Source organism: Ischnura elegans, chromosome 4 (assembly GCF_921293095.1).
Source record: "Ischnura elegans chromosome 4, ioIscEleg1.1, whole genome shotgun sequence".
In the NCBI taxonomy this organism is placed as follows: Eukaryota; Metazoa; Arthropoda; class Insecta; order Odonata; family Coenagrionidae; genus Ischnura; species Ischnura elegans.
In genome coordinates, this window is record NC_060249.1 from 123395935 (window position 1) to 123422869 (window position 26935).

Here is a 26935-nt window from a genome sequence, read left to right on the forward strand (position 1 = left end):
AGTTAAACATTCATGAGGAAAAGGCATGCTTGCGGAAGGTGCAGAATGCATATAGATCTTCGTTGAGCTGGGTGACTCATCAAATATTGAACTACAGAAGAGTCGTAATAGAAGGGTTTACACATACTTATATTATGTTTGATTTAGAATCCAAAGGGTGTAAATAAGGCTCTCACCGAGTTTCACCCTTGAGCGCCGAATAATTTCGCCCCCAGAGCCGTTTGAAGTTTCAACTTGAATTCCGCGCCAAAAACGTATTTCTCGGTCGACAAATGACGTGTGAACCTCATGATCGTTGATTGATCTTAAGAGCATGATGCATAAGGAGCACATTGCGGTAAGTATTATCTCGTATATTAATGAAAAGGAGGTATTTAGAAGTGATAAAAATGAGTGGGAGAAAAACGTACGTGTACTGCAGTGTGCCGAGGTGTGAATCCACATCTCATAAAACGCCAGAGAAGTACTTTTTTGTTGTGCCGAAAGACCCAGAGCGAAGGAAACGGTGGTACGACGCTGCACGGAGACAGCATATTCCTTCGGAAAAAGGCTGCTATAGAATTTGTGAGGACCACTTTAATGTACGTATTATTCTGACGTAAATCTTAAGTATATAAAGTGAACTTATGTATATTTTCACGTAAATATATTTGAGTTACGCTATCATTTTATGACCTTTGCCTGTCATCTTTTATAGTACGAAGCTGACTTGAAGAATTATCAAGAGCACAGGTTAACCAATGCAAGACCTTTGCTTAAAAAAGATGCTGTGCCATCGAAATTTGATTGCCAATCATCGAGGAAACGGAAAGAGCCCCGAATTTCCTCCCTTCAGAGGGCAAGAAAACAACTTATAGGGGAAATCATTGCAGGTAGATATTGACTGTGATGATTTGTTCTTTTATTTTTAATTTACATCCGGAATCTGAGCAACTTTACTAATTACTACGGAATATTCAAAAATGAAAGTGTCTTGGATCAGAGGCGATGGGGGTTTTGGGGGATAACCCTCCCCCCTGTGGGGGAGTTATCCCCCAAGTTTTTATGTCAAATCCACTTTACCAAATTGGGTTAATAATTATTATAGAATAGTGTTGGTAGTAATAAAATATCCCTCAGAAAACAGCAAAACTCACCATTTTCAACCATTTCTCTTAAAAAAATTTCTGGGGGAGGGCCCCCCTGCACTCCCCACCCCCAATAGGTCCCCCCTGTATTAGTTGTACAGTTTCTTCTCCTGACCTTCCTTATTATTACAACAATGTAGTGTTTATGATCTTGGAGTATAGGTCATGATTTAAATTAAATACACATTTGGCCAACGTTTCTGAGATTTATTCTCCTTCCTCAGGGCTCTTAATTATAATGAATGTTTACAAAACGTTGGCCAAATGTGTATTTAATTTAAATCATGACCTATACTCCAAGATCATAAACACTACATTGTTGTATTAGTTGTGCCTAAAACCCCCCTAGCCTTAATTCCTCGCTGCGTTCCTGTCTTGGATTATTGCCGTGGTTACTGCTTCACTGAAATCTGTAGACATTTCATCTTACATGAGGACATTTGTGAGTTACTTTCTGCCGAATTGGCAGTGTTCTGTTGTTGATGAAAGAGAAACTTTGTGTGCTCTCAAGATTACTTTTGGCACAGTTGAAAGTTGTCTTCAATCGTCTTATAATGCTTACAATCTTTGCTTAAAAACATATTTAAAACAAATTTAATTAATGAGTTTTTATAGTGTGGCTGATTGGTTGCATTTACACAGTATAAAGAGAATTTTTTTTTACATTTATATTGAACCAATCAGGCATGTAAATGATGACACTCATTTACCAAATAATTAATTGTAATTAATATGGTGCCAGAGTCATTAAGACTTTCAATGAAATGACTAACAATTATAAGGGGATATATCATTTTTGAATGCAGCATATAATTTTTGATGTAACAAACTCACATTTCATTATGACTTATATTTAACCATCTTAGCGCTACCCTTCTTCTTGGGGTACTGGTGAGAAATGTGGAGGGTATTTTCATAAATCATAGCAACTAGGAAAAAAATTTACAAAGCTACTTCATTACATGTCAATAAGCGTTTTTTAATCATTCAGTTTAAAATGGCTAATATTGAAAAAATATTTTTCTATACCAAAATAAAATATATCAATGTAATAATTTATAGCAAATTGATTAATTTACTGCGTAAGAGTCGATATATTGGCCTGCTGCACTATTTTCACCTGAGCGGCAAAAGCCGATATATTAGCCCACTCCACTAAGAGGGTTAATAAAAGTTGCATATTGCTTTCAGGTCATCAGGAAGATAACAATAGGCACCAAGAGCCACTTATGGAAAACTTACTTCCATTTCAAAGTATAGTAGCAAATTGTGAATGTGTCGGTGAGTACTCCTCTGTGTGGTTTATTTTTTGTGTAACAAACTCATATTTCATAATGACTAATGTTTTATAAATTTTGCATATTACTTTCAGATCATCAGGGAGATAATAATGAGCAGCAAGAGCCACTTCTAGAAAACTTGCTTCCTTTCCATAGCATAGCAACTAATTGTGAAAGTACTGGTGAGTACTCTGGTATATAGAATATAAAAAAATATTACTTCTTGTGGTCTTAAAAGTATCAGTTTCACCAAGTTCTTTGGTTCTTTCATTCTCTCTGTGATTCATGATGAAGGTTAGTATGAAATTGTTAGGTTTACTACAATGAGGTATTTAATTTCCATTCTGAATGTCTGGAAATACCTGGCAAGAATTCTAGGTGGCTTATGTATTTGACAGTATGATTTCACCATTTTACTGATAAATATTGAGCTAAATGCTCTTCAAAGCTGTCCCTGTGCTTACAATGAAGAGCCATTGAAGTGCCTGAAGGCCATTGCTGTCCCCAGTCTTTTCATTTTTAAATATCTTGCTGAACAACTCATTCCTGGTAACCTGTATTTAATCTACATGAATGACACCTGGGGCGGAATTCTGTACACCGTACCGACGATTGTCGGTGTCGGTAAGCCGGTCCTACCGATAAGTCTCGGTACGAGCGATTCAGGAGACACGTTTTACCGACGATTGTCGTTATCCCACCGACAGTTGTCGGTAAACCCGTCGGTACATACCGACGATTTCAAAAGGCTCGGTAGGACCTACCGACAAATTTTTAGCAACATGGCGGACTTTTGTTTACACTTTTCGGCCTAAGCTGACGATTTTAAATCATAATCTACGACGCTAGATCCGTGGAAGCGCTCTAATTGTATTTTATTTATAATAAAAATGATTGATTAAACACTTGAAACGTAAAATTTACATAGTGGGAGCAGTATTTAACTTAACCAATGTTACACGTATATTACATTATGCGTTCCAATAGCGTAAGGTGTTTTACATTATAAATATTCCGTAATTTTAAGTATGTAACGTATTGCTTTGCTTTTAAATTACTCACAACAAGACACGATAGGTATCTATTGTTGATTCGTAAAGTTTGGATCCGAAATTAATTCATATTTTCAATAAAAACGAATGCCTATTGATGCACTTCCAATGAAATATATACGTGGACATTTCGTTCACTTTTATATTAACTTCAATACCCTATGTGAGCGTCTGAGAATGGGGTTATTTATGAAAATAACTCTCCTACCTTCGTAAGTACTCTTGAGAGCATCAGCTAGGCAGCAACGACGAAATAGAAAAAGCATATTGCTACTATTTTAGAAGAATATAAATGGCATCACTTAACTCCTCTCACTCTTTGACGTTGTTACCGGTGCACAAAACTTCCCGTAAAATTAATGCTGAATTTACTTCACCATACTAACCAAACACCGTACGAGACTTCAAGATAGATTTTCATTATTACTATAAGAGCACTGAGTAGGTACGTACCGTGTATTCCATCGGTAGAAAGGGGCAAATAAAAAGAATGATTGCTCGAAACAAGGAAACATTTAATGAATTATTCATCATAAAACTACAAAAATTTAATTTCAACACGAGAAAACCTTCATACTTCCAACGGTATATCACAAATTAACACTGATCAAGCATATTTAGTCAAAGTCATATCAACGCAAAGTTTGAAATAACACACAAATGGTATGAAAATGCAAAAGCTAACACTTCCAAATAGATAGCGTAAAGTATGTCACTCAAGTTCACAATCACAACACTTGACGCGATGATACTGATGATATCTTCCGTGACATCCGCGGAATCTCGGTGTTTTTCTCAACGAATGTATTTTAAATAGCCCAAAATGTGAATTCAAGCGACAAAAATGTTTTCTAATTAAATAATTCCCCTTGTGGAAGTATCAGACTTACGGCGAACAATGAGGCAAACGATGTAAACAAGCCGTGGCTCAAGATGAAGGTACATTGTTACAATACTAATAAAAATAATTTCGTCACTGCTAATCCCAAGAATACAATTATAATAAGCGTAGGTGAACAATTATGTAGCAGACAAGGTCCTCTTCAAGACAATTATACTTGAAAATTCCAATACATTGAGCACCTAATGTTGCCGGTGTTCTTCTATCAACGACCGTTGAATCCTTGAATATAAAGGCTTTTTTACTTGGGCTAGAAAAAATCCGATAGTAAATACAGCAAAATCTCGGAATACAAGCCACATCGCACCAACGGGAGTAAGAAATTGTGTTCGCAGAGTGATTAAACATCGTAAATATTTCACAAAGCAGTGATCAACTCTTTTTAACTTCTTCGCGGGCTGACGAATAACAGATGGCGTTTTCGGAGCCTCATTTGTTTAATGCAAACAAAGGAGAAATATGATTGGTCGAGGCACCTAGCCTCGCGTGCGGGTGCCACTTTCGTACCGACAAAAGCATTACGTCACGAATTTGTCGGTTGCACCGACAATCTGTCGGTAGCGGGGTTTTGTGAATCACATTTCTATCGGTGCGACCGACGATCGTCGGTATCCGTGTACAGAATTCCGCCCCTGGAGCCTAGCTCTGCAAGAAACTACATTCGAGATTGTTTGTATTATTCTCATTGTGAAATTATTTGGCATACGTATTAGATACAAAAAGAGAAAGGTAGCAAAAGTTATTAGAATTTCATGATAGAAAAATTACAGAGAATTTAAATTTTACAGATGGGAGTGCCAGTATAGGTGCCAAGGATGCCATCAATCCCTGTACACCACCTCGAAACCAGCAAAAGAGGGGGCAAAAACAGAAAAAAAGCCATTTTAGGAGTCATGGTGTACAAGTGACGCCGAGAATGCATGGAAGGGCATGCTGGCCGGTGAGGAGGTTGGTTTGCCATGCAGCATTGTCCCCAATGAGGATAAGATGCAAACTTAATGTGGATGATGTTTTTTCATCCTCTGATTGTGAGGATGAATTTGAGAGTGATAATTCATGGGCTCCTTATTCAGATGATTCTGAAGATTATGACAATAGTGCATTGTGTGCGAAAAAGGAATCACTCAATTCAACTCAGTGCTATAACAAAAGGGAATCCATGACATATTTAGGATTCCAGCAGAGTCTACCTTTGTGGTGGACATGATGGCTGAGTACATCAGCTACAAAGGCCATGCTCTGCAATAGCAGGATATAATTGATTTATCGATTCTTTGATCTATTCTATCGATTTATTGAAATTGGGTGGCTTGGCCGTTTCGAATTACATATACCATTTATTCAATGTTACAATGAGCAACAATGCCTTACCAAGTGACTGGAAGAAGGCCAGAGTATGTAATACCAATATTCAAAGGAGGAGATAAAGATCTAGTGGAAAATTATAGACCGGTAAGCCTAACTTCTGTAGTATGCAAATTGTTAGAAAAGATGATAGCAAATTACCTTTGGGATTTATGGGAAAGCGAGAATTGGTTGTATAACCGCCAACATGGATATAGAAAAGGACACTCACCTGAAACCCAACTGTTAGGGTTTTGCCATGAAATTGCCGACTTAATAGATGCGGGAAAAGAATTAGACGCGGTAATAGTCGATTTTTCTAAGGCCTTTGATAAAGTTGACCACGAACGGCTTATGCTTAAGATGAGGCAGTTGCCAATGGAAATAGATGGAAGAGTCATCTTGTGGATCGATGAATTCCTCAAGGGCAGGACGCTAAGAGTTAAGGTAGGAGATGAATGCTCAGAGACAGCGAGGGTAACGTCCGGTGTTCCTCAAGGAAGCGTCTTAGGACCTTTATTGTTTTTAGTATACCTAAATGACCTCCTGGAAAATATAAATTCTAACATAAGGCTTTTTGCGGATGACTGTATTATTAATAGGAAAATAGAATATAAAATTGATCAGGAAAGTCTTCAGGATGAAGTATTAAACAAATTAATGAATCAAGTATCGAGAAACGGGATGGAAATAAATCCAAATAAATGCAAATATGTTAACTTCAGCAACAGAAGAAAAAGCGAAAATAGAAATTATGAATTTTCGGGTAGTGATATTCCAAAATCTAGCAGCTTTAAATATTTAGGAGTCCATTTATCTAAGAATTTAGGATGGGGTTTAAACGTCGAGCACACAATCAAAAAATCTTTTAAAGTATTGCACTGGGTGATGAGAAACCTCAGAGGAAGCACTAGGGCCACCAAATAAATGGCCTATACAACCCTAGTACGACGAACATTAGAGTACGCATCTCTTGTCTGGGACCCACATTTTAAAGGATAGGTCAAGAAATTGGAGAAGGTGCAGAGAAAAGCTGCTAGGTATGTGTTGGGAAAGCATTAAAAAACGGAAAGTGTTTCAGAAATGCTCAGAGTTCTAAGGTGGGAGAGCTTACAAGAGAGGAGGAAAAGAAGCAGGCTATGTGGCATGTTTAGAATAATGAGTGGGGAAAAAGCATGGAAAGAATTTGAGAAGGACATATCAAAACCCAGCTATGTTGGAAAAAATGATCACCAGTTCAAGATAAAGTGCCGATCACAAAGGACAAATGCGAAGCAGTTCTCCTTCTTGAATAGGGCCATAAGGGACTGGAACGATCTACCAGCAAAACTATTTGAGTCCTTCCCGAAAAATTTACACAGTTTTAAGAAGCGGTTGAAGAAGTAGGGACCAAGGGCTTTTTATAATGTTTTCTATTGTTTTTTCAATGTTTTCTATTGTTTTCTTTCATCATATGTATATGTTACCACCAGGCAAATTGCCTACTTGTAACAATTTTAATAATAATAATAAGTCTAATTTTAAGGAAAATTAAGCTTAATGTATCATTCAAAATTCTTTCTCATAATTTCGGGGTTGGTGAGACCCATGCTATTAATTTGTTTCATAAATATTTACCGGCTGTGTCTAAAATGTGTAAATCATTTATCAAAATGTGCTCTCCAACAGTAGCTAGGCAAACTGCTCCTTTAGCTTTCTGGGCTAGGTTCAGTGAATGTTTTATTATTTTGGATGCCTTTGAAATTAAAATTGAGAGACCAGGTGATCCAGAGAAGAAGGCAGCCACTTGGTCTGAGCACAAAAAGTCTAATACTCTAAAGTATGTGATAGGTATATCCCTGATGGAACAATTATGTTTATTTCTTCAGGGTATGGTGGGAGAACATCTGATATTTCAATTGTTAATGACTCTGGGTTAATTGATGCTCTGCCAAGTGGTATTAGCCTTCTAGCTGACAGTAGGGGTTTCAAGGGGTTACAGGCAGTGCTACAGAATAAAGGGATATCACTTATAAGGCCACCATCAGTAGAAGCTGATAAACCCTTATCAAAGTTGGATGCCCTTGCCACAAAAAGAATAGCTGCAGTAAGAATTCATGTAGAAAGAGCCATAGCCCGAATCAGAGAGCTATCCATTTTAGCAGCACATTCAACAATAGACCATTCTCTTCTGGATAAAGTAGATGACTTTGTTTATGTTGCTTGTGGACTGGTCAATATTCAAACGCCCTTGACAAAAATCTAATCTACCATATAAGGGAATGATTGATTCATCCACTGACAGTATAACCAGGGCTACCAGTTTTTAAGTTCTTGTTCAAAATCTCAAACAAAGGTCAAAATCTCAAACAAGGTATGCATAGACTTTCCTTGCCATCATTCTTCACATTATCTGCCAGATGCAGAAACATTAAAAATTTCTTCAAATTGACTAAGAAACTATGACACTGTGGTGCAATCTGGAGATGAGCTCCAATAAAGCCTTTTTCATAGACAGATAAATGAACAGCAGTTTTCATTTCATTACACATGCAATTAATCATCATTGTAACCACGTATCTAGAGGTACATATGGGCTTTAATGGGTAAAGCTGATAATGTAAGACCACATAGTTACAAGTTTCATATTTTATTATGCTCATGTATGTTTCCTATAGAGTTATGAGTTGGAGTGCATTTGAATATGCAATGTGTGTCACAAATATTACAACTTCCTTGTGTAAGCTAAATGGTCATTTAATAAAATTACTTATTTTTCACTACCTGCACTCAGTGTTATTGCTAATGCCCTTTATAACCTGCTTACTGTTACATTTTTGGTGACAAGACATAACAGTATGAATTAATAGGACAATAACCTGCATTTAACCATGCTCTTCTGTCTTCAATAACGTTATTTTTAATATCTCTTTTGACCTGTTTTGCCATGCATTGTCTGCATGCATACCCTGCCATGAATTATAATTCAGCTTTCAGCTTAGGCTAAATTGGAGCTCTTTCAAATGCAGACCGTATAGTAAATTCGATGTAATATCAAGCGAAGTAAGTAAATTCATAAAACAGCAGTTTGTGTGTCAGTAAAAAGAAAGCTTCAATCCAGGGAAAAATCCTATTTCACACTAGGATTTTAAAACCACATATTTAGGCCTGAGAGATAGCTTATTGGAATGAGAAAATGCATAGGCATTTTTAATTATTTATTGGCTACAGAGTTGATACACGTAGTATGCTTAGATGCACCACTTATCAATACATATAAAAAAACTACTTAGCAGTGAATACCACAAGAAAACTGCATAACACTTAAATACAAATGAGCAACCACATAATAAAATAGTTGAAATAATAATGTGATAGTTGAATGTAAAAATTTGTAGGAATTCTTAAATATTATTACATTTAAATGTGATAAATACTATGGCTAATAATAGTAAATAAATCATAAGATGAGGTGTAAATTTCTGCTTAGCCAGAAAGTGGAATCTGCTGATTCGAGATGAAAAGGTGCTACATGTGAAACGTAGTAACATCGTAAAATATTAACTAACCTGCACTAGCTATGCATCCAATGCACTGGCATGCCTTTATACTAGGAATTTCTTCTTCCTCAATGTCAATGCGGACAATGTATCCCGATTTCGGCACCCGATGCTCGGGGCAAACCTCCGCCTGCACCGTGCAAATTTTCCCCTCTCTTCTAACTTTTACTCTTCCCACAGCTTTGTCTCCATAACTTTCACGGAATGAACTATAAGGGGATAAATTGAATATTTATTATTCGCGTTATTCGTCCACTACAGCAGCCTTTTCATAATTTCTGATGGTAGGTGCACTTACCTTGCATGCTTTTTCCCCCGACTTTCTTCAGAATGAAACAATTCGTTGCGAGACAAAAAACTGTGAAGAGTCTCCGCTGATACTGCTGGAAGATTTCTGGAGTCAGCCCAGACAAAATTTTCGTTTTTTTTTCGCCATCATCACAAATATTTTGGCCACTCCGTCCACAAACGCAATGTTTTTTCCAGCTACTTCAAGCAGTACTCAGGCGACGCACAGTGGTTCAAAATCGGAAAAAGCTGGTCGAAAGTCATTTTTTCAACTTTTTTGGAGGAATTTTTGAAGGTACTATTCGTATTCTACACTATCTGATCTATGATACTGGCTAGTACTACGACTATTTTGTGGCTCACTGTAGTTTGTATAAATGGTCAAACATGAGTCATCCGGGATAAAAACGCCTGACGCGTAAAATCACTCATTTTTAGAGAAGTTCACCTTCATATAAAGAAGGTTTCAGACAATTTATGAACTTTAAAAAAAATACAGAGCATAAATTGGTATCTTCGTGTACAACTACTAGTGATTTCTTATATTTCCATAGTTTTATAGTTGGAAATAAAAATGTTTAAACTTTATGCTATTTTTACTTGAATTTTTAAATATAAATAGCAAAATCGTTTTGGGCACCTCCGAGCCCCCCGGAAATTTTGACGCGAATTGAAAGTATATAGTCTATAGATTCTATATCAAAAGAAAAATCTTGCTACTATTTGCTACTTTGGCCTCAAGATGGTTTTATGTTGAACGGTGCAATGCGCTGCGGCGACAGCCGCCAGGCCGACCGGGCGGCGCGCCGCCCGGTGGCGGTATTGCTAGCACGAGAAGTTTTCCGAGGAAAGGTGCCAGGTTTATTTCATGTTATAGTGCTACTTGGTTTGCAATACGGGATCTATTTATAATAGATTTTTCTTTCCTTTAGTGCGTTTAGGGCTTTCCAGTAGCCCCAGCGTATGATATTTAGTGAGGCTCGACATTCATCAGAAATAATCTTTAGAACAGCAATTGTGACGAATATAATCGAACTTATGGCCTGTGCAACATATGTTTCAAGAATTTATGGATTTTTAACTTTCACAATATCCAGAATACCCTTTCGTCGTCACCCGTTGGGAAAGGGGACTCTTCAAATGTATTTCATAGCACGCTAATTCACTGGAAGCCGCCGCACGGTCGATAATGATTATTATTGCCAAAAAAAAAGGGTAGCGCCCGGCCGAAGTTTTCTTGCTCTTCAACGAGGTTTACCTGATCTCATCTTTGTCCTTTAAGTTTGCTAAAGTGGAGCTAAAGTGTTTAAAGTGTGCTAGGAATATTTTTCTCTCTGACTACCCTCAATGTCGCCGCATACCATCTACCAATATGGAATGGTCAACTAAGGAGGAATTCAGATACGGAAGGGACCCAAGGCCGAAAAAAATAAAACCACCAAAGGAACGTAGGCGTGAAAAAATCCTAACCCTAAGAGTCAAACCTCGTAATTAAGATATAAGATCCTGGCAGGTCTTCGAGGTTCCGAGAACCAATGAGTGGCAATGCCTGGACGGTCCATGCCTTCTCTATCATTGCCACGATGAAAGAGAAAGGAAACGATGAGCCAGAAAAGCAGATGATAATGATGCACAGAGAAAAGCATTCAGCGCCCCCCACACAGAACGCACAATCGCTAAGAAAGTACATAAATCGGGACGTGAGTGGAAGAATATCTTCCATGAGCGTCCGTCAGACGCTGCTCAGATCAAGCATCCTGGCATCAGCTGGAAAAATATTCGAAAAATACGAGCATACAAACAAAGGCAATTAAGAAGCACAGAAAGAAAGCAGGCAGATATGTCTCGCCCGCGCACGCTCGAGGCATAGCATTCAGAGGACTCAGACGGTGCATCGCATTCGCTGAGAGAAGGACCACGGGCATTTAAAGTCACGCCTAAGGCGTTAACAACGCATTTGCTATAGTCACAAATTCATGAGTGAGGACAAAGTTTGAGTGTGTGCGAGTTATTTAGAGATATCCTTCGTGAATTTTTCGCTTTGAGTAATATTGAGTTCAGTCGGAAATTAGTCGAACTACGTGATCGATGGAAGGGATAAAAGGGACGAACATAAATATCCTTATTTATGTGATATCCCATAGCCTTAGTCACAATATTCAGTAATTTAATTAAACTGGAAAAAAATATTAAGAGAAAAAGTTAGAATGCCTAAATATTTGCTTTCAATCCTTGTACTTACCTCACCAAACAACTTGAAGGTCACTGATGCGACTTTCATCTACGCCTTGAGGGCATTGACCATATTGTATTTATTTTGAATTGTTAATCAAATTCATTAAAAAAATTATCGAAGATTATGCATAAAAAATTTAACTTAGGCTGAACTGATAAAAATTGTATACGAACACAAATTACCGTTGCTCTAAAAACGGTCAACTTTAATTGTTTATATAATTTATAAATAATATTAAATTTAACAAATAACAGTCACAGATATGAAAAAATACCTCGATTTATTTGATGCCTATCAATCTTCACCTTGAATGAATAATTTAATACAATATCTATTTTTAATATTTAATTGTTTAAATAATAGGCTATTTAAAAACAATAATATCAAAGATACAACAAAAATAACTTCAAATTCGTATTCAGCGGACAAAATTCTTCTAAATAGCTTCTTCATAATACAACAGTGACTACGAATAAGAGCGGTAATAATTTCGACCACCTTTTTTCGATTTTGAACCACTGTGCGACGTTCGTGAGGTTCACACGTCACGCGCAATCAGCCAATAGAAATACGTTTCGCGGCGTGGACTCCAAGCGGACTTTTAAAGCGGCTTAACTCGCGTAAAAATCGAAATTGAGCCCTGAAACTTGGCCTGTGTGTTTTTCATTCATATCTCTTTGGTTTGAAATATCGAAAACCAATTTTTAATTTTGAGTGTTTCTTCCTATTCTTGGTTCGAAAAAAAACCTTTGCGAAGATGTCTCAGTTCAGTGAATCGAGCCGATTTTCTCAACTGAGCCATTAATGGACCCGTTTTTCTTCCATGCAGTTTTATTTTTCCGGCGAACCGCGTCATTCGTCATCCTTAAGTTTTTTTGACAAAACTTTTGTTCGATCCGTTTTTAAATACGTGGTTTCCGCGAGGAAGGAGTCCCTTAATAACACGGGAATGTTTTCCCGAGCTGAAAAGTAAAAACAGAGGATATTTGGGAAAGCCAATTTTTAGTAACCCCATCCTGAGAAATTTTTCTTGCCCGTGCTGACATCCATCGAAAGATTATTGATAAAATTAGATGGGTGAAAGTACCATTTATCCCACCGACTTCTCGTTAACTTACAGTTATTTTCCAGCCAATCAAGTAGTATTCCAAATGCTCCTTCACGGAAAGGTGCTACTTATTCTTTCGTAGCTTTCCGCGGCGATGCTAACGATGAATGCTTAGTACGGGTTTTTCATACGCGTTTGTTGTTTATGAGTGACATCAGTTTCGAAAGCCAACCCGCTTTTGTCTATATAGTTCGAAGACGAGCAACCTCACAGACGATGTAACACTTTCCCTGTTTCCATGTAAAGCCACGACTTACCATTGTGATGAAGATACGTTAAAAAGCATATCATATTTATAGTTGAGAGGGTGAGAAACCAAGCGGTAAAAGTGATTTTTTCCAAGCAGAGTTAGGTACAGATATTAGATAAGGAAAACAAACGAAATATTTAGTCGCGCAATTAATTTTCCTCTCGTTGTCTGCACAGAACAGAGAGTCAATCGTATCCCTTGACCACCAAGGTTTTGTGTATTTATTCCATTAATTTCTGTACCTTACTCTGGTTAGAAAAAAATCACTTTTACCCGTTGGAAATTCTTACCCCTTCAGTTCATGTCGTGTGTAATGTGTGATTTGAGTGAAAGATCGAAACAAAAAAAAAACTATTTAAAAATTTTGTTAGGTTTAGTTTAAATACTTATTTTTAGCCAATTGGCTTATCAGTGAACATTGCCAACTAATCCTAAAAAACAAAAAGAACATAAATATGGAACAATATCATTTATTTTTTTACCTTTTTTGCCATTTTAGCCTTCTAATTTTTTTGGTCATTGTAGAGTCCTTCTCTTTTCATATTTTGTTATTTTTTTGGCATGATTTTTAAAAGTTTTCTCCTTCTCTCTTTTCATTTTTAACATAGCTTTTCATTTTTTAAAAGGCTTTTCATATTTTTCTTGTTTCACAAACAGATGACGGAAAGATATAGGAGGACTTATTAACTGGTTATATGTGTATAGTCGGTACATTTTCGTTGCATAATTCCAAGTGTTAATTAAAAGTGGATTTTGTGGAAGTGTCAGTCGGTCGCACATGCCTTCGACTAGATTACTTAAAAAATCCTGAACTGATGGTGAGTTATGAGCGCGGAGGACATGCAGAATTTTGGTTCTCTGCGAAATTTGATGGCTTCGACGGAGGGATTTATTTTGCAAAACGTTAAATTTCGATTGAATTGAATCCCAGTCAATTAAATACCAGTTACGTATGTTATAAAAAATATATTTACTCTTACGTGCACTCATTTCCCATTTATTTGTTTCAAACGAATGCCATAGGTTACCCAATTCAAAATGCATATTATTTTAGCCACCTCAAAAGTTTCTGATAAAAAAACGCGAGAGTTGCCACCCACTTTTCATGAGTTGGTGACGTCATTAGATTTCCGCTTTATTTACTGACCCGACGAGAAACGCTCGTTGAGCGGCGTTTCGCACAATAGTGTAAAACCTAAGCGAAGACCTAATCGTGTAAGAGAAGGAGTATCTGAGAATTGGAAATCCTCTCAGAAGAAACCCGTGACGTCACCAGCTTATCACCAAAAGGGTCGTGATAGGTCGCGGTAACTATAGCCGTAAGCGACGTGACGGATCAAAAATCGGGAAAAATAAGGTTCTCTTTATTATTGTAACTACATCATATTTAACAATATAAAATATTATGAACGACGCCATTGCGAAGTCTTCACTTCCCTCTTTCAATTACACATTGAAATTCAAACGATGCCCAGCAAGCATTCTCTTCATTTCATACACTATAGTAAAGACCCGGACGACAGCGCTGCTTTCGACAACAATCCCTTTTATTCAAACAAACCTCTTAGCTCGTTAAACTACAAGAAATTGACTGAATACACATGTATTTTATTAAATCAATAACCTTAATGAACAAAAAATTGAAACCATTGAAGAACAGACATGCCCTTAACAGTACTGACTCAATGTCCTCCCACAGTGCAAACCACGATGACACCCTATTGTCACGTTCACATTACGCTCTTAATACGCTAGTTACGGCCGACCGTGGTTCCAAGACGAGGTGTGAATGCAAGTTGGATAAAAGCTGGTCAGAAAAAGAAGAAGGCGAAACAGCACCGTGAGATCATGGTGGGAGAGAATGAAAGAAAACTGAAAGAAAAGCATTCGAAGACGAGACGGCCTTATTGTATTATATCTCTTATTGGACCGCATTCGACAGAATTGATTTAAAGGAGGACAGTTCTCTATATTGATGGCGTAATTTGTTGAATATTAATTAATTTTAAACTTGATACAATATATGTGATATACTTTAGCCCGTAGTGAATTAGACATCAACTTGCATTGTAATTTTACACACATATTGTGTAATATCTATAAATCTTTTGCAAGAAATAATGTAAAATGTGCGAAACTGACTAAATAAAAATCCGATGGTTACAATTATTTAAATGTTTTGGAAAGCTTTTTTTGTCCCATTAAAAAAAATATTTCTTGTGTTCATCCATTCTTGAACAAAATTTTCTCCCAGTCCAATATAAAATATCAGGCTAACTGCTAGTCAGATAACTCTAGAAAATGAATTTAGAAACGTCGCGACGTCGGGTGATACTAAATAGTGCGAAAAAATTACCACGTTCTCTCTCGTATTTTATATGATTAATGTCTACAGAGTAGGATCATGTCCTTTGTCAAATTCAGAAAACAACAAGTACTAGGACTGCAATGCAGCCGTAAGTGCATCTCAATCCCAAATCACCACAAGAGTGCCTCAATTGAGGCTTAAGGCACAATCCTTAAGGCTCAATGATTACGTCCTCTTTTCATCACCTACATCAATGGTGTGTCAATGTGAAGATGTTCCCCCCCCCGTTGAGGCGTCGTATTTCTTCGTTGAATCTCAAGTGGGTGATTGTAGCTGTTATGTTTGTTTCGGGTGTGCCCGTGTCGTATTCCGCTCGTCTTCGAACGAGATATTAGCGACATTACGAGCATCTCTCGAAAGGAAGGATCTGGTGCCGGAGGGAGTCACTCTGACCCAAAACAGTGACTTTATTCCCTTTAAGAATGAACAAATATGTCCCCAGCCGATTGGCCGTGACCACCCCAGCGAGTCGCCGCGCCACAACTCAGCCGCGAGACAAGCTAAGCATAGCCTTTTAATCTTTTCCGAGGGAAGGTCCAAAAAAAAACCTCTTATCTACCCCTGGACCGACATCCGCCGATCACGAGCGGGTCCTCTCGTAGACTTGCACTTTGAACTAGGATGCCTACGTGCCGGCTCACGCGTAGCAATGGCTGCTGGATGCTACACCCGATTACCTTTTATTACTATTTCATTTATTTCCACACTTCCGAAAACAGCAGTAGTCGGCCTTAGCATCGAGGGTTTTGATAACATTCAACAATCAAGCATGCACAAACATCCATCCCCTGGATAAGGGTAATTAACCCAGGCGGGACTCGAACCCGCGACCTTTGGTTTGACAGGCGAGGACTTTACCCCGCCGCACCGAGTCCATATAATTATTACACAGACAGACTTTTTTCTCTACACTATCAAGTTTTTTCTGTGCGTCTCGTTACAGATGCTGGGAAAAGCTGAAGTGCGAGGCAAAGAAGAGGAAGGTTGCGGATTTGCGTCGCAAGATGGGGTTAACGGAGGAAACGAACGCCGCTCAAATGGAGGCGGGGGATGCCTCACAGGACGGGGTGACGGAGGATACGTTCGACAGCGATTACCGCTACCTCCTGGCAGCAGCCTCCTGTCCTTCGGCCCACCAGCCCGCACCGTCCGGCAGCTGCGGACTCCGACCCACGGAGCCACCTCACTCGCCATCGGACTCCCGTCCCATACCCTCCGTCTCCCCAACGCAATCCTCCGTCGGGAGCTTATCGCCTTCCCGTCCGCATTACATGTCCCTTCCCACCGCTGCTCCTTGCATCAACTCCACCTGCCCGCCCTCCTTTTCCCTCGCCGACTCGGAGATCCACGCGACAAACAAGAGCTGTCGTTCTGACCATCAAGGTGAACTCTCTGATAACTTAATAGGGTAGTTTCCTTCATCAAAGAAAACGAAAGGCATTGATTGCGATTCGTTACCCACCATTAGTGTACTCATAATATACAAATTATTTGGTTTTAGAAATTCCAGTTTAAACGAATGGCAATGATCAATTTTAACCTCATTTGAAAAAGGCCAGATTGGCGCCCATGCGATGCCACTCCACGTGACGTCACAGGGACCTAGTTTCTATACGAGCAGATAGGTGTTTTACATCCTCTGAGATTACCAATGCATGCATGAAGCACAGAGCTCAGGGAAACATGTCTTAATAATCACCTATTAAAACTGGATAAGGTCAGAAAGTTTTCTTCGTTTGATAAGGTATCAATAATCCTTATTTAAGCCAAGCGCTACCAGCTAGCAGGGTACTCTGCTACCTGCTAGCATCCTGCGTCGTATCAGCGCTCAGAGCCTCGCTCCAAGGTCACCTCTTGCGGCAGCGGGGACCAGAACGACGTCACACGGAGTTTTCCCGGCTTTCATCATACTTACCCGTCGCGTTTTCGCGCACTTGAAAATGTTCACTCTTCATTTAATCGCGAAAAATATAAATCGTCATTTAAATATCTAAAAGCGTGAAATACGTACTCCGGGAGTAATAATCTTTCGATTTAGGCTGTAAAAAGATAATATGAAACCACCATATTATTATCAAACTGTCGAAACCAGGTCGGTCAACGTTGAAATGGTTTTTCTTACGATCCCCAACAAATAATTAACAGGCAAAAAAAAAAAAAACAAATCGAATCCAAAAAAATAAAAAGTATTACCAAAATCTCAAAACATTTAATGTAACAATTATCTTTAAAACTTTCTCACAGTTAATTCTTTTTTCGTGTAAATCAAGTTGTTTAAAGTAATCATTGAAGTTAATGTTGAAATACACACTTTTGATTTTCCACGAGTATAAAAGTTATTACGACACAGATTCCAATGTTACTACATCATCGCCACGGTGGTAGGTTCGTAGTTCGTAATAAAGTTTATAATCGTGGAAAACTGCGGGTGTATATTTCACTGTGGAAAAATTCCACTCCACCAAGCCTAAATCTTCGGATATTATTAATCATTGAAGGTTCGGCACATTCTGTTGAGTGGTGAGTTTTCACAATAGCTCAACTATACAGTGATGAATTTAATTTTTTTTAACCTTACGGTATGAGAAGGTAAGACTTGAAGCAAACCACTTTGGCGATCGCATCGTTTCCTACACAAGGGGAATACACAACCGTCGGGAGCGCGATCGAGCTCAAATTTTTCGAATCGGTAGATCATAGCTAAAAATATACAAGAATAGGGTAGTTTCCTTCATCAAAGAAAACGAAAGGCATTGATTGCGATTCGTTACCCACCATTAGTGTATTCATAATATACAAATTATTTGGTTTCAGAAATCCCAGTTTAGACGAATGGCAAGGGTCAATTTTATCCTCATTTGAAAAAGGCCAGATTGGCGCCCATGCGATTCCACTCCACGTGCCGTCACAAGGGACCTAGTTTCTATACGAGTAGATAGGAGTTTTACATCGTCTGAGATTACCAATGCATGCATGAGGCACAGAGCTCAGGGAAACATGCCTTAATAATCACCTATTACAACTGCCTAAGGTCGGAAAGTTTCCTTCGTTTGATAAGGTATTAATAACCCTTATTTCAGCCCAGCGATACCAGCTAGCAGAGTACTCTGATACCTGCTATCATCCTGCGTCGTATCAGCGCTCAAAGCCTCGCCCCAAGGTCACCTCACTCGCAGCAGCGGGAACCAGAACGACGTCACATTTTCCCATGCATACTTGGCCGTCGCGTTTTCGCGCGCTTGAAAATTTTCATTTTTCCTTTAATCGCGAAAAATAGATATCGTTATTTAAAATCTAAAAACGTGAAATACGTACTCCAGGAGTAATAATCTTTCGTTTTAGGCAATAAAAAATAATAGGAAACCACCCTATTGCCATGAGAAAAAATTCCCCTGGACCGGGAATGGAACCATGGACCTTTTGGCTTTCCGGGCCACTGCGCAGACCACTATACTATCCAGGTTCTTTAATTCCCTTGGCAAATATACCGAGGCTCATGGCACTAGGTGTTAGGTGCACTTTTTAGGTTGACATAGCTATAAATTCAATATGCCTCGTAATATTTCGAGAAAAAAAGCAATTAAAAATCTTGAAAAATGAAGTTACGATAGACAAATCCTATTGACCTTGCAGACCTCTTAACGTGTCGACGTCGGAAGGATTACCTAGGATACGGACTTGTTTTCGGAGCGCTGCGTCTCTCGCCGAAAGCGAAGGCGAAATCGGACTTTTGGTGTGGTCGCCTGCCGGCCTTCCCAATATTTTGCAATACGTCTTTTGCATTTGCAAAATATCGGGAAAAGTTGACGCCGCATTGCACTCATCACCGCTCCCCGGATATTTTTGAGAGCCGATTAAAATGCGACCGAAGTGACGACAGAAATCAGCCTTCTTTGGGATGGAATTGGGCCTCCACTCTGCATTCCCCTTGTATGCAGGGTTGAAATTCCACACGACTGCCGGTCCACACCAAGTAGTCTTTGCTTCATCACGTTAAGATCATTCATTTCCAATATTTTAATTCCACAAATGAAACATTCCCATGAAACATGTTTCCTCTCTCAGTTAATGCTTAGCATACCTGGGAAATAATTACACGAGTTTCTAAATCGTTGCCTTGACTAAATTAATAACTATATTCTTAATAGTCAGCGGTTCTACTGCGAGACAGCGTTTGTGAAGGATCAGATCAGTGGGTTTATAAAAAATAAGTAATTATATAAACTCCACTGCCTCTTACTTTCCATCAATCATATCAAGCGATAGAATACGGAACAATTTCCAACATTTTCTAATTTTAACTGTTCCATTTGATTTTTTATGCACAATTCTTCCGCTTAAGCTACCTCTTTAGTCTCATTGATCCACTGAAGACTAAGATGTCTTTGAAGGCGAATTGATCGGCAGATCCTTGCTGACGACGGTCTGGGATTTGTCCGGAAAATTTCGCCTTAAATAAAGTTTGACTTGTTTTCAATTCGACAGATTTCGATGGGATATTTTTTGGAACTGTTTCATCTTTTACCAAATAAAGGGGCACAAACGAGCTCACGAACAAGATTCATCAGAGATAGGCTCTCGTTCCCACATCTGCTCATATTGCGCATATCCTGAACTGCCGTCAAAGCCGTATTTGCAAATTAAAGTGCACCTCATATGCGACGAGGGGCTTGGATGTGTAGAAATGCACGTTGTGATTCGGGATGCAGTATGATCCAAGAGAATTTGGAGAGTAACTTCACATATATCCTCAGCTACAATTATTTCACTCGAGTAAGATGAATTATTTGCTCGCCTTGCTCTCTCGTTACTGGGGTAAAGATTATGTCCTTGTCCATGGCATTTCGCCTATTTTCGAAGACCTTTGCATTGAAATTTTGTGAGCTGTATGGGCACAACTAAGGAGAGGGCCTCTTCATCTGACATCATATCAAGGCCGGGTTACACGGTGCAGTAACCCGTACGGGTTAACGTCTCAATGAATGAACGGAAAAATTCCCCGTGTAACCACCCCAAAATGTACAAATGCACGAACGCGTGAACGGAAAGTAGAACCTGCACTAATTTCGTTCATGCATTCGCACAAGTTGAACTCGATAGAGAGCCACCTGGTGGGAGACGAAGGAAACGACACATTCAGTGGTCACCTAGCTGGTGTTGTTGTGTTTGTTTACGTTCGATTAAATTTGTGATTTTGACCTGTGCCTCGTTTGGCCCTTACTCTACCGGTTTGACCCCTTCAACAACTTGGATTACTCTTGCGGAACTTGAATACAACGTTGTAATTTTCGAAGACTTTATCCGGATTTTGATCTTGGCATTGTTTTGACGACCCTCACCGTTTATTTTTTCACTTGTACGTGATTTCGTGGACCAGGGTCTGAGTGGAGAGGCTGATTTTTTTGGCCAGTGAGGGACCTTACCTATACCTACCCGAAGAACTATCTGCGTAAAAATAAGGGTAGAAGACTCATCGGGTTCCGAGGGATTGCGGAGAAGACGATTCTGGCAAGGTAAATATCAAAAGCCAAGTATATTTTTCTATCCGAACGTATAATGAAACATTGAAATTAGATGAATCACTGAAAATACTTCATGGACTTTTTATCTTCAATTAATTGCGATCCAGTTTTAACGGCGATGAATATTGATAGTATGATAAGTTGGTTTATTTACATTACTTCCAGACAGAATACAACTTCCGATGAGTGCAGGAAGAAGTGGTATTCGCTCAGGACGAATTACTTGGCGGAGATGAGGAAGGTGGCTTATAATAATAATATATAATATAAACAGACCTTTTACTGCTGATCTTGTCATACCTGCTAATTTTATATTGATTGTTCCAGGTTTATGTGCCATCCCTATTTTATTACAATGAGCTGTCCTTCATTTACGAATATACGTCACCTACATAGGGAGAGAAGCTCGACTCTGGATGAGGAAACTGAGGCAGGCTTTATGCTTCCTAATAAATTTTGTATGAAAGATATCTTGTAAGTCACATGAAAGATTTAACACATCCTCATAATAAGTTTCTTCTTGAGTTAAACTTACTTCATACTATTGTGGATGGTTAATCCTTTTAAATTAATTAAATGGATTAAATTTATGGACGATTAAGATGACCAATAACTATTATAATACCGTATCTAATGCAAACGTAATTTCATGCCACAGAGTACTTAAGTAAGCTGCTACTTTCTACCTCGCGGTATTAATGAAAAAAGACAATTATTTCTTGGAATAACAGAAAAATATAGTAAGAATTTACTCTTTCTATCTTTAAGATGAATATCAGGTTATTTTTATGATCTACAGGAACTTCTTGTCCACGAGGAGGAGATCCCAGTGATAGAGGAAGGGGAGATGGTGGATGCTGGGGCAGACACAATGCTGGACATTGTTTCCAATGATGATGAGGATTCCGTGCGAAAAGTGCTTCTCCAATGGCCACTTGCCACAATATACCTTCTACTCCTGGGCCATCTGGGTCAGCCAAGAGGCGAAAAGTGGCGTCGCCAGATGTGGCCACTGATTTATTGAAAAGTGCCTCTCAGACATTTGGAAGCCTGACGTCTAAAATCACTGTTACGGAGGACTGGAGGGAAGCTTTGCGGGGACCGTGGCCTCCAAACTGAGGACAATAAAGAATAAGGAAAAATTCCAAAAAATGTTTGAAATTTGTAAAGTGTTCCACGACAATGATGAATAAACCCGTGGAATGTACTCGATCTTATATTTTCATAAGCGTGAATACTTGAATTTATGGCCTCTTATATCAAGGGCAAAATTTAGCAGGCCTGTTCCTAGTGTTCTATGGCAGCGTGATGTTCCATTTTTCTCACAGAGATAGTTGCGTAGGGCTGCGGATGCTAATAGATTCTTTTCAACTTTTTCAGTACTCAGGTTCATTGTGGTGAGAAATATTCTAAAGCTGTAGCTTAATATCCCGATGGCATTCTCCTTCACCCTTTTTGCCTTAAGAGCCCGTAGTAAAAATTTATTTTACCCCCACATTCCTTTTATCTCTACTTGGATAGGGCTTTAAAATCTGCGGGGGTTAGTTGGAAGGCATCATCAGCCATCAACACATATTGTGTTTCAATTTGCTCACTTGGAAGTCTTCGATTCGATGGGAAATAAACGGCTCTACCATTCACTCCTACATCAACATATATGAATTTACAATCAACATCAGCTATTGCTAACCAGTCCCATTGTAGTTTAAAAATCTGATCCTGCGCTAAATCGTGGACTGAATTCCACATATCCCTTATCCATGACACCCGAGCGCTTTGGGAAGTTCCATTTCATTTCTAATTTTACGGCAACATCTTCCCAATCTTGGCATGGTGGTGGAGCTTGAAAAACCATTGCATTAAAGAACATTTTCACTATCATAGTGAATCATGCAAAGAAAAGGAAAATTTAGTTTGCGATAAAAAAGGTCTTTCATGACCACGACGATTAAATCCTTTATTTATCTACATGTGTATATGTTTGTATGTTTATATATATATATATATAAAATCTTGAGGAAAGCGCACTAAGCGATAATGTATGTATATGGCCGATCGAAGAGAACGGACAAGAATTGACACTTAAAAAATACAGAAACACATAAAAAAGGGACACTCACAAAAACTAGCAGACGTTTCAGCGGGTCGACCCGCTATCTTCGGTGCCAACTCTGGGCCCGGGCCCTAACTCTGAGGAAGGTGGATGTGTGCCACCGAAAATTTAGTACTGTGAGTGTTTTTTATCTTTTTATGTGTCCTGTGCTTCTGCCCAACCTGGTATTCCGAGCCTGTTGTGGTAATTCCAGCAATGGACAATCTTCTGAATTTCCCATTTGTCGCACCATTTTTATCGCAGAGGTAATTATATAGGGCAACTGATGCAAGTACAATTTTATCGACTTTTTTCGGGGCTGAGATTGATTGTGGTCAGGAAAATTCTGAACCTTTTGCTCAGAATGCCGAGCGCATTCTCCACTACCCTCCTGGCCCTTGAAAGTCTGCAATTAAACATCCTGTCGCACAATGGACAACGAGACCGACCCCGAAAATTGCCTTAGATTTTCTTATTCGCGCGAAAACCCGAGAGTTCATGGTGAAACGAAAACCCAGTACCGTTCCACAAACTTTTATTTGCTCCCGGCAAGTTTCGACGGCCGTAGCGTCATTATCAAGATAAACAGAATCTCTCCTCTTGTTTGTCCTGATAATGACGCCGTAGCCTTGGAAACTAGTCGACAGCAAATAAAAGTTTATGGAACAGTGCTGGGTTTTTCTTTCTCCATGAATATCTCATCGTTTTACCAAGGAACGCCCAAATCAGTTGATTTGTATCCCACACAAGGTTATTAACTCCACGAATTTGCCCTCACGATTAAATTAAAGCGACGCAAGAACTTTGTAAAATACACGGAAGAATTCCCCTATGAAAAAATTGTATAAACCTGTTTCAAAATTTTATACAATTTATACAATTGCCATGGCAATGAATAAGATTGTATAAAATTTTGAAACAGGTTTATACAATTTTTTCATAGGGGTTAAGACCTCCAAACCGCACACCTCACCTCTTCCAACATCTTAAATAAACCCTCCCTACTCCTGATTGAGTTTGAACTCACTGTACCTGAACATACCCTTAATGTGCCGAAATTTCCAATATATATTTTTATACACAAAGCTTTTAACTTGTTTTGATTTTACCGTTATCATTTCCAAATATGTTTGCGAATGAGATTGGGCTGTAGATGTAAAGGATCCGGCTGGAGGAAACTCTCACGGCGATGCAATTCACAGAAATTACCGAGAATGCCGTAGGTTGTGCATATTATTTTATAGCTTCTTAGTTTATTGGTGTGAAGTCTCATACCAGAAACGTTTCTCCTGATTTTATAAGCCATGGGACAATCTCTCAGGCGTGAAGATACGAGGATCGTTCTATAAGTTATGCCCTACATTTTTTTTAAAGCCATTGATAAACATAGATCACTGTCCTTGTCGGTGCTTCACAATTGATGATTTTTTTCTTTGCTCTGATGAAGTTTGACACCGTTCTAGCAGATAGTAGAACCGTGGTATTGCGTCAACACGGCGTCCACATACATCTCACGTTAAAAGCAGCGTGCTGTTATTGAATTTGTGTGTGTGCAGAAAAAAAAACCGTGGTGAACATCCGTAAACGTTTGTGTGCAGTGTATGGCAACGCTGCAGTTGGTAGGAGTGCATTTGGGCGATAGGTAAAGAAAGTTACAGCCTCAGGAGATGCTGAAACAGAACTCCATGATCAGCCACGCTCGGCATGGCAACGCCCACAAGGCAAGAGCTTTTACCACCAGGGAATACATGCTGTCCCAAAATGTCGTCGCTAGGCCTTAGAACGTAATGAGTACTGCGTAGAAGTAGTAGTAGTAGTATTTAGTGTTAGGGTGCCTCTAATAACTAAGGTCATTTGCGCCACCGACAAATTTATAATATCAAAATTTTTAAAAGATGCATTAAAAGGGTATTTTAACATTCATAAGAATAAAAAGGGGTAGTCAAATGATAAAAAGGTTAGAATTTAAACACTATTATACTGCGTAGAAAAATAGGGCATGGACAAGACATGTTGATACATATTGTCACCGAATTCTAACTCTTTACAACAAGTATGTTCTGAGAAAAAAAATAAAGGGCATTAATTATTGAACGACCCTCGTATTTCAAAAAGTTCTCAGGGATAACATTCTACGCTACTTACAGAACAGGGATACCTTCTACTATTATGAATCAAATTGACGATCGATTATTTTTCTAAGTACGTTACTACCATTCTCCCCCGAAAACATGATATTTTCATAGAAAATGAAAAATAATTCACAATAGTAATTATAAGCACCATTTTTATGACCACCAGTGACCAATCACCACCAAACTTCTCGGGAAAAGATTTTTCCCAGAAATGAAATTACCGTAAGAAATTCTAGAAGAATAACTACTTTGCATAGGCAGTAGATATTGTCTGCATGGAGGTAGTCGCTACTTTCCTGCATCCGGTGCTATGTACTTAAATTAGTCATTTCTACTATGTTAAATCTTTCCAACAAAATTGTCAACTGCCAAACAGCCATTTTCGAAATTTAGCTATAAACGTTATGTAAAAAATACTAAGTTTACTTCATTAAACCTTCAGAAATAATGAAACAAAATCGTCTCCTATGACTTAACGTTAGGGATCACGTCGCCGGTATTACTCTAGACAAATTACTGTGTTGGTTGACTCGAACTGGGGGTATTCGCAGCAGTGACCTGCTACCAAAATATCATTTTATTTTACTTGAAGAAACGACCCTCAACTGTGTTGAGAAGGAAATCTTTGATTTCGAAACACATATCCCGTCCTGGGTACCACCGCTTGAGTCGGAGTATAATATGCCGGAGTTGAGCCCAAGGAATAAGTGTTGTGTGTGTGTGTTACTATGTGGTATCTCGACTGAGGCAACCTTATCGCGCACCTGCAATCCTTGAAAAGTTTTCTTCGAGTGAAGAGAGCGCTTGTGAAGGTTTTTTTTGTAGAGAGGCTGGGGTTGATCGCTGCTGCGAATCCTCTCGTTCCAACAGACGAACAAAGTATTTTGTTTTGCACCGGTGACGTAATCACAAACGTTACGGCCATTGGTGACGACTTTCTGATTCATTGTTGAGATCGTAGAGTACCCTCATCTAGGGTACATCTCACAATACCCGTTCTACCTAAAGTAATAATGCCTGCAGCCGGCTTAAATTTCGCCTTTTTATGTTTCCTCCAACAAAATATCGAATGCAATCAGATTATTGTGATTTCAGCAGTAGCAGTATTTTGTTTTAAGGGTGCCTCGACAACTAAGGATATTTGCACCACTTACAATCTATAAAATAAAAATTTTAAAAGATACATTAAAAAGGCATTTATACATCGATAAAAATTTTGAAATAAAAGGGGTAGTCAGATGATAAAAAGATTGGAATTTAAACACTGTTAATTAGCCCGGTCTCTATTAAAAACTTTATGATTCGGCTGACACTATCAGTGTCGATATTTCAAGTTCAATACCGCTTCTTAATCACCACTTCTATGTTTTCAATTTTTCCAGCCTCAATTCCCGCAGACATCGCGGAGAAAGAGTTGAAGCTGAGGATGGAGATGGTGGAGGAGGAGAGGGAGTACATGCGGGCTGTTTACGAGATGAAGATGAAGCGGTCTCAAGTGAAGGACAAAATAGCCGAGGAAAACCTGAGGCAGGCGGTTGCCGAGAGGAAACTTGCTGAGGCACAGCTGCAGAAGTTTCTGTCGGGTGAACCATAAGAGCAGCGAACATCTCAGGACAAAATTTCTTGTGATTGCGTTATTTTACACTTTGTAGATAAGTACATGTTACACACCAATAAATTGTTTTTTATATAA

The 26935-nt window shown here is 38.8% G+C and overlaps 1 protein-coding gene across 4 annotated transcripts; it reads left to right on the forward strand.

Annotated features, from left to right (window-relative positions):
* Positions 1-128: 128 nt before the first annotated feature.
* On the forward strand, positions 129-26935 carry LOC124158003. 4 transcript variants are annotated; one of them, XM_046533144.1, is made up of 7 exons: positions 129-581; positions 698-872; positions 2319-2408; positions 2500-2589; positions 5149-5308; positions 16437-16876; positions 21815-21954. In XM_046533144.1, the coding sequence occupies exons 1-7, from the start codon at positions 360-362 to the stop codon at positions 21907-21909; spliced, it is 1272 nt and encodes a 423-aa protein (XP_046389100.1). In that variant the 5' UTR covers positions 129-359; the 3' UTR covers positions 21910-21954. The 4 variants fall into 4 exon arrangements, with proteins under 4 accessions (XP_046389100.1, XP_046389102.1, XP_046389101.1 ...); XM_046533146.1 differs by having other exon boundaries at positions 135-581; positions 5149-5300; positions 21815-21901; XM_046533145.1 differs by lacking the exon at positions 21815-21954 and adding an exon at positions 26625-26708 and having other exon boundaries at positions 150-581; positions 5149-5300.

Excerpts from the sequence above, each read along its gene's own strand:
- LOC124158003 (XM_046533143.1), top strand. The coding sequence starts at position 360 with ATGAAAAGGAGGTATTTAGAAGTGATAAAAATGAGTGGGAGAAAAACG. Across the intron at positions 873-2,318 it reads TATAGGGGAAATCATTGCAG|GTCATCAGGAAGATAACAAT; the intron begins GTAGATATTGAC and ends TATTGCTTTCAG. Across the intron at positions 2,590-5,148 it reads AACTAATTGTGAAAGTACTG|ATGGGAGTGCCAGTATAGGT; the intron begins GTGAGTACTCTG and ends TAAATTTTACAG.